Source organism: Sturnira hondurensis, unplaced genomic scaffold (genome assembly GCF_014824575.4).
Source record: "Sturnira hondurensis isolate 20B ecotype Veracruz unplaced genomic scaffold, ASM1482457v3 Scaffold0021795, whole genome shotgun sequence".
Classification (NCBI taxonomy): Eukaryota; Metazoa; Chordata; class Mammalia; order Chiroptera; family Phyllostomidae; genus Sturnira; species Sturnira hondurensis.
This window is the reverse complement of record NW_028094426.1, coordinates 5,196,502-5,210,017: the sequence shown is the minus strand read 5'-3', so window position 1 is coordinate 5,210,017 and position 13,516 is coordinate 5,196,502. Positions and strand designations below refer to the sequence as shown.

The following is a 13,516-nucleotide window of genomic DNA, read 5'->3' as shown; positions in this document are numbered from 1 at the left end:
AAATAGTACCCAGGAAGAAAGGGGTGGTCCTGTAGCTATCCAAATATAGTAGTCTCCCATACTACACAAATTGCATGTGAGTCAGGGAATCTAAATATCTGACTTGTCTGCTACCAAGATTAATGTAGCTCACTTAATCAGAAATCACTTACCAGCAGCCTGAGCTATTCAGAAACTAATTGAGAATTGAAAAATAAGCAAAGCAGGGCTCTCAGCAATAAAAGCAATAATAAAGTAAAAAAGCAATAAAAGCAATAATAAAGTACTAAAGTTTATGTACTTCATTCATAAGAGATCCCCACAGATCATAATCATAATATGGCTATAGCAATTATAAACATGTAATTTTAGGGACATATTCTAAAATCTATCAGTATTTTTTTTAGACCACAGAAGATTAAATGCAGCAAATAAAAGCTAGACAATAAAGAGATATGAAATACAACTAGAAACAAGTACACTAAAGCAGCAAGATTATTGAATGGAGAATATGAACTTAAAGCACAGAGAATACAAATTCACCAAAGCAAAATTCATGAAGCATAGCAACTTGGAGTCATTCAGCACAAAGGCAAGCAGTCTGGCACACCTCAGTACCTGGTGAAGACACAGTATAAAATGTGTGTTTATAGAATACAAATTAATTCAGATAGAATTTAAAAGTAGTCTTTAAATCAATAAGGGCAAGAAAACCAAGGCTACATAAAAAAATAGTAAAAAAAGTCTATGGAAATATTTAGGTTTGGCTCAGAGGCAGAGAGAAAGGCAGACCAGGGAGAAGACAGAGGGGATTTTACATTATGTACTATTCTTGGTCAAAATGCCTCTTTACTGCCAACTGACCTTTTTTTAAGAAAGATTTCTTTTTAAAAAAAATTAAAGTTATTGGATTGACATTGGTTAATAAGACCCCTGAACTTCTGAAAGATATGCCTTCAGTGAGAAATGTCAAGGTAAGTTTATGTTACTAGAAACTTGAGTATTTCATCTAATAAATTAAATCTTTAATTTTTTTCAATTTTAAGAACAAACGTTTTTAATTTCCTCAAAATAATGAGGCATAGTAAAAAAAAAACTTGTTATGTTTACTCTTTACACTTGAATGTTTTAAATATTCTGGACAAGAAATACTGAAAATAAAAGTTTTGTCACTTAAGTGGGAAGCAGTATTTCCTTCTAAAACTGAGAAATAAGTGGGTAAATTCACATATTAAGAAATATCTTTATATAAGATTTTAGGTATAAAAAAATGAATGAAGCCCTGGCTGGTGTGGCTCAGTGGATTGAGCACTGGCTGACCTGAGAACCAAAAAAGTACTGGTTTGACTCCCAATCAAGGCACATGCCTGGATTTTGGGCCAGGTGCCCATTTGGGGGCATGCGAGAGGCAACCAATTGATATATCTCTTGCACATCAATGTTTCTCTCCCTCTCCTTCCCTCTCTCTACAAGTAAATAAATAAAATCTAAAAAATAAAAAAGGGAAAAAATGATCAAAATGATTTCTTGATTTGGAATTCATTGAGTCTTATTCCCAAATTTCAGAAGATGGGATAAACTGACAAGAGGAAAAGCATCTGGAGGTGGTCACAGCAGAAAAAGGACAGGAAGAGGTGCCCGGAGAGGCAGAGGCCCGCTCTGTGACTTCCCCTCTGTCTTACATGTGGTCCCAGTTCATCCAATCAGCACACCCACTCTCACTTAACACACATAATTTAACCTAGAGTAAATAAAATAACATCACTATTCAACCAAAACTACACCTTCAAACAACCTTCTCAAGAAGAGCTACTCCTCATATCTATCCGCAAATATGACATTTAATACCTGTCACCTCCACCATGGTCACCAGTGACTACTTTGGAGTACTTACAATGTGCCAGCCCTAAGTAAGTATCTTTTTTTAAAATAAAGATTTATTTATTTATTTTTAGAGAGTGGGGTAGGCGAGGGAGTATCTCTCACAACAATGTATCTCTCACAGCATCAATTTGGGAGAGATACATTGATTGGTTGCCTCTTGCATATCCTCAGCTGGGGACCTGGCCTATAACCCAAGCGTGTGCCCTGACTGGGAATCGAACCAGCAACCTTTTGGTTCACAGGCCAGCACTCAATCCACTGAGCCACATCAGCCAAAGCCCTAGGCAAAGTATCTTAAAACTATGCTTTATAATCTTTCTCATACCTTAAGAGGGAGACACTATTATCTCCATATTTTAGTGAAAAACTGAGCTCAGAAGGACCTATACTGTTTCTGAGCAATAAACCATATCATCTGGCTTCTTGTTATTTCTAGTTAAAAGATTAAATTAAAGAGTTGATTTTAATCTCTAGTCTATTATTATACCTGATGAATTTATAAGTTCTCTTCTATTGAAAAGGACAGCTTCCTTAAGATCAGCCCTGTTCTCAATGCTCAGATGAGACTTTCAAGGACTATGGAAGACATTTTCTCTGGAAAATCCTTATGTTTAAAGTATCTTACCCTGTGGTACCTAGATAAGACTTCATATGTTAATGTTTTGACATAAGCCAAATGCATGCAGCATGAATCTATTAATAACAGTACTCAAGACAGGCTACTTGAAAAATCTGAGAACACAAGGGAGTATCTTTTTGAAGATTTAGATAGGATTTTTCTTAGAAGATGTTTAAATAGTTTAATCAAATATTCGTTTTCTTATTCCAAGAGACCAGAGTAAACTTTCTAGATATAAAACCCCATGTCAGACTTCTATGATTTACTATATAATTTTACCCCCATTTCAAAAAAGATAGTAATTTATCAAGTTTGCTTTTTATCAATGTTTCCCCAAAATGTGTTCCTCACTAAGATGCATTTAAATGAAAGATTTCATGGTAAAACACATTTTAAAAACACTAGGTTAAACTAAGTCAACTAGGTTTCTTTATTGAAGAAAAATATACAACCCAGAATCAACGAAGTAATTTCATTTCTCTTACAGGTAAAAGAAGAGTCATATTAAAAATATATCTATATTTTATATACATATATAAAACTATCTATTTGTCCTACATCAAATAGTTCATGAGCGAAATCTAAATCTAAATAAAACTTTGAAACCCATCTCTCATCTCCCAGTAATCTGACATCTGTTATCAAGATCCTGTCAACTTACTTTTTTAATTGCTTTTGTGAGAGAGAAAAAATAACAATCATATGTTTCAGAACTGCTATTTGAATAACCTATTAAGTAAAGGATGTTTGACAAATAAAGTTTCTCTTTTCCTCAAGAAAAATAATCCATATAATTTATTAAGGATCATAAGGGGTAGAGATAAATATTTCTTAAATAAATATAAACAATGATACAAGTGGTCTAGGTTCAACTCGATCCAGTGTTCAACTTCACAGAGTTAAGGCATAAGTGAACACACACGGGGAGAATTCTTCATACTTTGGTACAAATATTTTCCAAAACAAAGCCATACTGTTGGTAGCCACAGAAGAACGATAAAGTCAAAGATGATGATGCTTTGCTATTTAGTTTGTACAAGGGCAGAGCGGTGGTTTCATAAACTCAAGTCACTAATGCTACAAGTTTAGGTTATGCAAATACATTGCTAACTATGTTGTACAAGGTTGTAAATGAAAACGATAACTTTCTACACATTAGCTGTTAATTTATGAAGATTATCTAATAATGTATACCCAATATGTTAATGTGTCCAAAATTTTAAGAATGTTTACAAGCATATTTGAAACACATAAATTTTATTGAAACTAAATCCAAAGCAATTTTCATTGATTCCATTTTTTTTTAAGTTAGATGCTTTTAGAACTACTCAGTACAGAGAGTGAAGTCACAGGTACAACATCTGAGCAAAATCTCACTACATCAAACATCAAGGTGAACCAAGTTTTTCTGTTCATGGGAATACTAGAATAATGACCAGATTCCAAGAAATATTCCTTGTTAAGGGACTCTGTAGGGCAGGGGTGTCAAACTCATATTCACCAGAGGCCACATCAGCCCCACAGTTGCCTTCAAAGGGCTGAAATAATTTTAGGACTGTGTAAATTAACTACTCCTTAACATGTTAAGGAGTTGAAATTACATTCAGCCTTTTGAAGGCAACCTTGAGGCTGATGTGGCCCCCCGTGAAAATGAGTTTGACACCCCAGCTGTAGAGAATGCAAAACTGGGATACAGAGGAGGTAACAGTATGCTGGTCTAACAAATAGTAAGTGGACACACACACCTCCACTCTGGCCCTCTTCTCTATATTTTTAGCCATTCTCTAGATTTGGTTTGAATGTTTACGTGGGCTTTTTATGACTGCAAAATGTGAGAGTAGCTGAAAGGCAATCGCTGCTTGACAGGGTATAAAGCCAAGAACTGGGTACAGCTAAAGTCTCATCACTCTATAGCAATCATCTTAGTTTATTCTGCTCTCTCCAGCCTTGTCTGAAGGGTAAACAGGGCACACACAGATACTCTCCGCATGAGGAAAGAGAGTTTAAAAAAAACAAATTGTGGTAGTGAGTGCAATAATAGGATCTGAAAAACACTAGTATACTCAAAAGACAGTGTCTAAAAAAACCCCACCTTTGTTTCATAAAATGCATCCTTCTGTGTTGCATCTTTACAACTATAAACATTAAAATGGCCATAAATACATAACTATCAACAACTGAATCTAAAAAACAGACTAAGCAAACAAGCAGAAAAAAAAGAATCATAGATATGGAGAACATTGGGATGGTGGCCAGTGGGGAGGAGGAATGGGGGAAAAGGTGAAGGGATTAAGAAATACAAATTGGTAGTTACAGAACAGGCAGGGAGTTGCTGAGAACAAGCCTAAGAAGTGGAGTTGCTGAAGAACTTCTATGTGTGACCCATGGTCATGAACAGAAGAGGGGGGAGTCACTGGAGGGATGGGGGCGCTGGGTGAGGGGGACAAAGGGAGAAAAATTGGGATAACTGTAATAGCATGATCAATAAAAAGAAATAATATCGGTAAAAATAAAAAAGAAAATGCTAGTATAAAAGAGAACTTGTAAAAGAAAATTCTGTAAATCCTTACAACTTCCACATCAGACGCAATGAGAGCTACGAAACTGTGCCTTAAAATAACTGACATGACATAAAATCATGCACTGTATTAGTTAAGTGGGAAAAAACAATGCCCTCACAATGCTATTAAATTAAAAAGAAAACAAACTTTGCATTACAAAAAGAAAAACAGCGGGCGACACTTGTTAAAAGCTTAAATAAAACTTAAATGATTCAGGTTAAAACTAGGAAAGCTACCAAAACAAGAAACAGGCTCTCACACGTGTTTAGGGACATACCCGCCTTCTACAGAACCTATGAGGCGATCCTCCCTTAGCATTGATGTTTATAAAAAATAAAAATAAAAAGAGAAAAATCATCCAAAAACTTTAACTATTCATTTTCCATTTAGCACATTTGATGAAATGTTAAACTTATAAAACTTAAGAGATGTACTGAAATACTCAACAACAACATTATTGATGTTAATCTCTAGAGATATAGACTCTGAGCATTTCTTACCCCTAAGAGACTGTCCAGTGATAAAAATAAGCTCAGCGAATAAATATACTAAATTATTTTATTACTAATATACTAAAGTATTTCAATATTACATAACTAAAATATTTATTGGAAAAGTATCAATTATTTCCTTTTACATATTATCATTTTAATGTAAAATCAGAACAAATTTCACCATTCAATGGACATCTGCAAAGAGACTACTTCTAATAAAAGACTGGAAGACAAAACAAAAATAATTATAGAATTATTCCAATTAAAAGTAATCATTCATAAACAAATAACTTTGATACCTTAAATGCCGTTGTTTTGACTTTAAAATTACAGTATTACAGATAACAAGATAAAATCAGTACGGAGATAAGTCACAATAAGTACACAGCAGATCAATAATGCAATCTTATTAACAGTGTAAGAATAAAGAATGTTGAGTGACTCTTACCCTCTGTTCCAATGCTGACTGAGTCTGCTGTCTTAACAGAGCTTTAAACGGCCCCCCTTCTTTTCCAGCACTACCACTTCCCATTCCTACAGAACATCAGTATGTAAATGACCAACAAAACAACTACAGAAGCAGAAAGATTAATTGCATTCCTCTCCATAAGTATCATGAGTCAAAATCTGTTAAAACAATCCAAACATTTCAAATATTTGGGATAGTAGCTAAGCACATATTTTCCTTTATTTTATTCACAAAGTTCATTTTAGAAGCAATATATCAAAGTTCTACCGACCACGACTAGGTTTAAACTTAATTTGTTTTAAAAACTGTTCTTTAATTGAATTAAGGTGTTGAATTTTTGTATAATATTCATTTTTTAAAATTGAGTCTTCTAGTAAAAAATAATCACCATAATACCAATTACTTATACTCACAATTTAAGAATACTAAAAGAAATAAGAACATTAAATGTTTGTTTAAAAGTAAGTATAGTAAGGAAAAGTACTAATTGTGCTTACTTCAAATATTCCAAAATTCTCTAAAGAGCATGAATTTTAGGCAATTTTGAAATAGTCAAATTTATTTTCTGATAACTTCCCATTTCTAAACATAACAGTCATGTCAAAACAATATTAATATACATAGTTTTCCACACTCATTTGCAAAAATCAACATAAATTTTTTAAAAAAACTGAAAATCACAAACATGTAATAGACACATCACAAATGTACAGTTATGAATGAAATAATTATATTTCCCAAGTTCTTAGGAGTATTTTTAAAGGCTTAAATTGAAATTTCTTTCCCTCCCTAATTTCAGTCTTTTGATAATACCAGGAGACCAGCGACAGTCAGAGAATTGCAGAAAGCGGAGGACTAGCGAGAAACCAGTTCTCTGCAAGCCGGAGTCATACTTCAGTTCTATCCTTTCAAACCGAAAAAGTATATAGTGCCATTGACTGTGACTCTAAAAAGAAACTAATTTACTTTTACATTTTTAGCTGTTCTTGGATAAGGAAACAAAGGTTAGCATGTGTATAGTCCCATTCTGTTCTTTTCTTTTCTTTTTTTAATGGAAATTTGTTTTTCTTGTAGTAACCTAAACATGATTTTGTAGAGACTATACAATACTAACCACAGAAATGAAACTAAGATCCTTATATGAAACATATTGAAAGCTATAAAATAAAATAAAATTTTGTAGAGATAAATGAAATATCAGAAAATACAGCAGAATAACTTGAAAATTAAAGCAACAGACAGAAAAAAACTGGATAATGAAAGAATATTACCAAATGAGACGTAAACTGATTCAAACAGAATAATTTACCAATGTAACTATGGTTTAGCAACATGGTGATACAGGTCCATGTGAACAGAGCTGGTATGAAGGGAAAGAAAGTAAAGCATCTAATATAGAAACTCTAGTAATGAGAACCTAATAATAATCGTAAATATGCATATCTACTGTCTTTACACATATTACCTTTGGATATATAATTTTAGCAGAATATTTACAATTATCTATCAAGTAATCCTCAGTCATGTCATGATAATGCTAATCACTTAAATCTGTCTGCCAATAAGAAAAATGACAAGTACATCCTACATAAAATACCCACTACTTCTCTGTAGTACCAAAAATGATTCAAAATAAAGGGGTTATAAAGCTGACATAATGTGATCCTACCAGAAGCAGCCAGGAACAGCTCTTCACTGAAAGAGACACTTTTCCTCAGAACTGGGCTGACAAGGCTAGAATGATGAGGGGGAAGGCTAGATTCCGAGAGGAGGAGACGGGACTTTCTAAGATGAAGGGACCCACAAGAGAGAGAGGGGGAGCTGGGATACAGGTAAATCCTAGGACTCTGTGGGTAAGGTGCTGCGGAGGAAAGTAGCAGAGAAGAGATGCAGATTCAGAAGATGATCAGAAAATGCAGGATAAGGAAAGCAATGATGAAACAAAACATAACAGTAAAAATGATTTTTAAAATGCATACACAAATTACACTAAGCATATGAAGACATTAGCAAGACATCTACTCAACATAATATAAATAGGATACAGTCTAAAACGGAACAAAATCTTCACAGACTTTGTACTCATTAAAAATTTTTAATTACTTGCATAAGATTTTATGCCACTCTAATAACTTTTAGTTGATTTCTTTAAAACACTTAAAGAATAGTTGCCTTTTTTTGCTTAAGAATGTGTAAGATTAAAATGTGCTGCATTTTACAAATTTTTAAAGCCAGAAGCTTGTTGCCTCAAATACAAACACTTATTTAAAGTGGTAAAGTACAGCTCTTCAAATGTTACTAAACAAACAAACAAAAAACATATCCCTTATGAGTATTTAAATTAAATACCCATAAAAAACCAAAAAGTACCATGTTAAGCATTTGCCATTATTAACTTTAAATAAATATTATGTTCTTTCTATCCAGCGTCAAGATGTTAATACTTCTCTTTTCCTCTGAAATTTTAAATACTCAAATTTGACCATAGTACTGCTTGCATTCACAGAGTTGAGTAAGTACCAAAGTGTCAAATACCCTCTAGATCACAAAAACTATACATGGGTAAAAGCCTGACTAAAAAAGGTAAAAATTAGCTTTAGGCAGGTATAAAATCAATATCCTAACACTAGCCTTCTAAAGCTCCACTGTGATTAGTTGAGTACTTGGAAAAAATATGAAAATAAAATCATAAAATATCAAAAATTAGAATCAACAGAAATAAATCAGTAAGTTTTTTTAAAGAAAACAAGAGTTATTTGAAAACCAGCCAATAGCTTTAACTACAAATGGAAAAAAACAATTTTCTCAGTCTAAGGTTTATTAACTTAACTCTATTTTTTGGCTTCCTAGTTTACAAATAGTAAATCAATAATAATCAGCTTATCTATACCCACTGTTTCTCAAAAGACTGATTTTGGATGTAAGTAAACTGGGAAGCAGAGAATTATGAAATACACACTAAGCTATAGTTTTAAAATTTTTAGAACAATCATATTTGCCATTTTACTTTTTAAATATATTTTTAAAGATTCTATTTATTCATTTTTAGAGAGAGGAGAAAAGAAGGAGAAAGAGAGGGAGAGAAACATCAGTGTGTGGTTGCCTTTCGCCTACCCCCTACTGGGGTCCTGGCCTGCAACCCAGGCATGTGCTCTGACTGGGAATTGAACCAGCGATCCTTTGGTTCACAGACCCACGCTCAGTCCACTGAGCTTCACCAGCTAGGGCAATATTGGCATTTTAAATCTCCATGAGAAATGAGAATGCTCCTCAGAGTATTCAAAAACACTCAAGGGTTCACGAGAAAGCCAAAGGACTGAAATGGCCAACATCCTATAAATTTGCTAATGAGGTAGTGAATAATTATAGGCAAAACAAAGTAATTTATTTAGAAGTAGTTTAAAAATATAGAAACACATGAAAATATATTATAAATAAATTTTAAGAAACTAGAAAGTTGGAGCTAGAAAACAAAATGCAAAAAAGTGCTCAAATACAACTGAATGCAAAGTAGAAAGCTGAAAGAAGAGTAGACTGGTCCAGTTAATTTATTACTTGACAATCTTCATCAGTCTTGGTGTTTATGGTGAATTAAAGAAAAAGAAACAGAGAGACCAAGAAATACTTTGAAAAATCTATCTGTGGTATGGCAAAGGAAAATAAAGATAAGAATATTGAAAAGTGACTTGGCATACACAAATAATAGCCAGTGGACAAAGTTTAAAAAATACTCTTAAGAAAACTTTTTCTTCAAATACTATCCTAACTAAGTCTTTTATCTTTCTTATTTTGATTGTTATGAATTGAAGGCCAGAATCTCATTCTTCACTAAAAAACAAATGAAAACAATACAAAACATAACCAAAAAAAAAAAAGAAGAAAACCCCTACTATTTGAATATGGTTAAGATGCTACATGCCAACACATCCATCACTATCAAACATCAATCGTATTTAGATGTTACTCATAATTACGTATATGTAAAAATAAAACGATTCTTTTCAAAGAAGTACTCATATAAATGACTACACTTATAAGAATAGATATTAAATCTACAGGCTTATTCTTTTAATACCCTTTCCCTATTTTGGAAGTAGCACTGGTTCTAGAATTAGACTTTTTTTATACTGCCTTCATAAAATCTAAGGTCCTTTTATAAATTTCTTGTCTAACACAAAAATAAGGTTATTAAAGATAAATTTAACCTAACACAAGAACTATGCAAAATGTTTTTATCAATCTGGCAAGGAAACTGCCAGACAAAAATATTTACAAAAATTGTAAACAACTGACTTTTAAATGTTTTACTTATTTTTAGTTTTCTCAAGAATAATAATTTAATGATTAAATAAGTTAATTCCATTTTATAGAGTAAAAAACTAATTTAATTTTTAATCATTTTTGTCATGATTTTGTCATAAATTCAGATTATCAAAACATACATAGCAGGGGGAAATTATAAATTTCATGCACTGAGATATGAAAATAATAAGTAAAGCAAAGCTGCTATTTTCTAATATACAGAATAAGACAAAAGAAACCAAATGTTTTAAATAACAAAAAGTTAACAGATGTATATTTCCCAAAATAACCATTTTAGATGTTAAGATTTTTTCATAATAAAATCTTACAAATAAATTCAGAAATAGAAACAATGAATTCAAAATACTTATACTGCATGAGGAATTGGACTGCAAGTTATCAGTGTTAACTTTATATTCACATGCTTTAAGATGTAATTCCTCTTAATTTAAGCCTGAAATGAAAAATATATACATGCAAAAAATAAATCCTGAATTTTATATCTACATTATGATTAAATCAGTAAAATGCAGCTCTCTGAACATGGTAATCATGAACTTTACAAAATTTTTATATTTTAATTGTAGTAACTGAAAATGATCACTATTCACATTATCTTTTAACTGAAATGCCAAAAACGGGAGAAAAGGCTTGGATGGAAAGCTAACAAGGAACAGAAACAAATTAGAAAAAAATAGAAAAAAATAAAAGGTGGGTGGAAGTGCCTTACCAGTTTTGGGTGTCAAACTCAAATCTGTGTCAGAAGAAGAGGACTGTCGACTGTAGGACTTGGAAGGTGAAAAGGAATAAGTTTGGTTTTTCAGAGGGGTTGAGGGTCCTGATGAGTGAGTATTGGGGTTGGGATCTTCATTGAAGGGAATCCTGCCAGAAGAAGGTGGAAAAATATTAAGTAATCATGTGCCAAAGGACTTGAAGGAAGGCAGCATGATCCAAACACCAGGAAAGTATTGGGGCAGGGCCAGCAGTCATTTCTTAAGTGTGGAGCTGGGTCTGAGGCCAAGGTCAACCAACTGCTGTTTAACCATTCATCATTCTTCAGATAAATAATTATCTGCATTGAAATAGTTAATAAGCCAAGTAAAAAGGCAAAAAAAGCATGAAATGACAGACTAAGGGTGGGGGGTAAAAATATTAAAAAGAGAAATAAACAAAAAATAAATACATGACTGAAAATACTTTCAAATAAACAATGCTTCTTTTAAGTTACAAAAGAAAAAAATGATGAGACTGCAAATGGTGTGTGTAAATATTCACAACTGTTTTTATATTTGCACACACACAGATATTGTCAAAAGAAAAATGTTTCCTTATCCTATAGCATCAAGAGTGCCACAGCTAAAAACACAGCAGAGAGGAAAATTAACATAGCTACACAGAAACATTGCATTTTATGCACAATAGTTGCTTACCTGTTTTCCAATAGTTCTCTTCCACAGAATGAAACAAACCCTACCTTAACAAGTTGTGTATAAAAAAAATAAGCAAATCAGAAGCTTTGGCAGCTATTCTGTTTAGAATCCAATCATCAAATTCTATTCTAACCAAATGTAGTTGAAATGTCAAAAATACATGCTGGAGGATTCTTCCAAAAATGCATAGTACACATACACAAGACAGGGTTCATAGATGGTCTGTGGAAGAGACTTTGGAAACTGGAAGAACACTTTCACTCCCGTGTAGTTAGAGCCTTTGTGGTGGCTAAATACAGGATTTCTTCACTGCAGCTGGACTTCAATGAGAAAAGGAGGAAGCCAAGACTTGTGGTACCTGCCTGCACTACCTGCCTGCCTGCCCTCTGCAGCCACTCTGCCCGTGGCCTGCCTTCCCCAGCGCTAGAGTCTGAGCAGTCTCGTACCAGTATAGATGAGAGTGGGAACAGACACAGAGAAGTTCTGAGTAAGCCGTGAGCCAGTAGCAGTATGAATTGGGCTGTTGTGAGTCGAGCGGCATCCATGGCTTGGAGGATGAACCAGCGGAGACCTGAGGGGATTTTTGATCAAAGTGGAAGAAAAGAAAACAATACATACAACAGATAGCAAAGTTATGTTAAAATAATTTCAAAGGAGCTTTAGTTAGGGGAGAGGAGTTATATTTTTAGTCCCTAGCATGCAAAAAACAAGTTGAAAAAAATTTTTAAAGCTAGATATTCATTCATTAGAATATGGTTATAGTTTTAAAGGATCAGATTAATAAACTAGGACTGGAATATGAAAAATAGCAAGCAAAACTGTCAGTAAAATTAATTTTTTTTAAAAAAGACTAAGATTTGGATAGAAGTTGCTTTAAAATGTTTGTTATTTGATCACCATCGAGGTCACTACACAGTATTTTAGGGAGAAAATACCCATAAAAGTGAAAAGTCAAATATAAAGTTCTTATATTACCTTTGAAACTGAGATATGAATAATTGCTGATATAATTAATTATATTTCCCATAAAGAAAGTTTTACTAACAAAACTGCTTCTGTCTAGAACATCAAGACAGGTATACTTAAGAAAAGTGATAGCATAAAGACAAATAACTGAGCTGAATGGATATAAGTGAATATAAAAATTGCGGATTTTAGCACAAGTATATAGCTTAAATCCAAGTTATACTGGGAAAAAAACAGAGTGAGGAAATATTGCTTTTAAAAACACATTAATGCAATGTAAATGATTTCTATCTAGTTCTCTCAAACAGAATATATTATTTAAACTTAAACAGATAAAACTATATTCTGAATTAAAATTTTGTAAGATATCAACTTATATTCTGAAAAGACCACACGTATGTGGTCTTTGTGCATATATGGATGATGTATTTAAATCAATTACACAAGCATATATTCACATATAACATTTCAAATTTTCACAAAGAAATCTGGCTAAAAGGACACAATTATATTGGATGGGAGAAAAAGTTATATTATGTAACTAAGAATCCTGAACTTCATAATTATTTCATTATGGACCTTTGCTTATGCACAATAAGGTGAAAAGAATTATATGTGAATACACTGAAAAACTATCCTATTCCATTTTTTTTAGAATTCACATTACAAGCAGGCCAAGACCCAACTTTTCCTGGTATTTTTCCTTTTGCATTGCCCAGCAGACATTCCCAACAATCACAATTTGTCAAGGTCCAAACATGAGCTATCATTAATTGTCAATAATGGTCTACAGACTACTGTCTGAAAATATC

The 13,516-nt window shown here is 32.8% G+C and overlaps 1 protein-coding gene across 11 annotated transcripts in view; it reads right to left on the bottom strand.

Moving 5' to 3' along the window:
* The window catches only part of C2CD5 (C2 calcium dependent domain containing 5), an 87,614-nt gene that overhangs the window by 49,606 nt on the left and 24,492 nt on the right, over positions 1-13,516 (bottom strand). For 5 of the 11 annotated variants that reach the window (XM_037033988.1, XM_037033992.1, XM_037033990.1 and 2 more), the window contains exons 8-9: positions 11,039-11,190; positions 5,986-6,071 (exon numbers count right to left, since the gene is read on the bottom strand). In XM_037033988.1, the coding sequence (XP_036889883.1) occupies positions 5,986-6,071; positions 11,039-11,190 (238 nt within the window). Of the gene's footprint in view, positions 1-5,985; positions 6,072-7,675; positions 7,868-11,038; positions 11,191-12,184; positions 12,310-13,516 lie in introns of all 11 variants that reach the window. The other 6 variants (XM_037033989.1, XM_037033991.1, XM_037033995.1 and 3 more) reach the window with 3 other exon arrangements.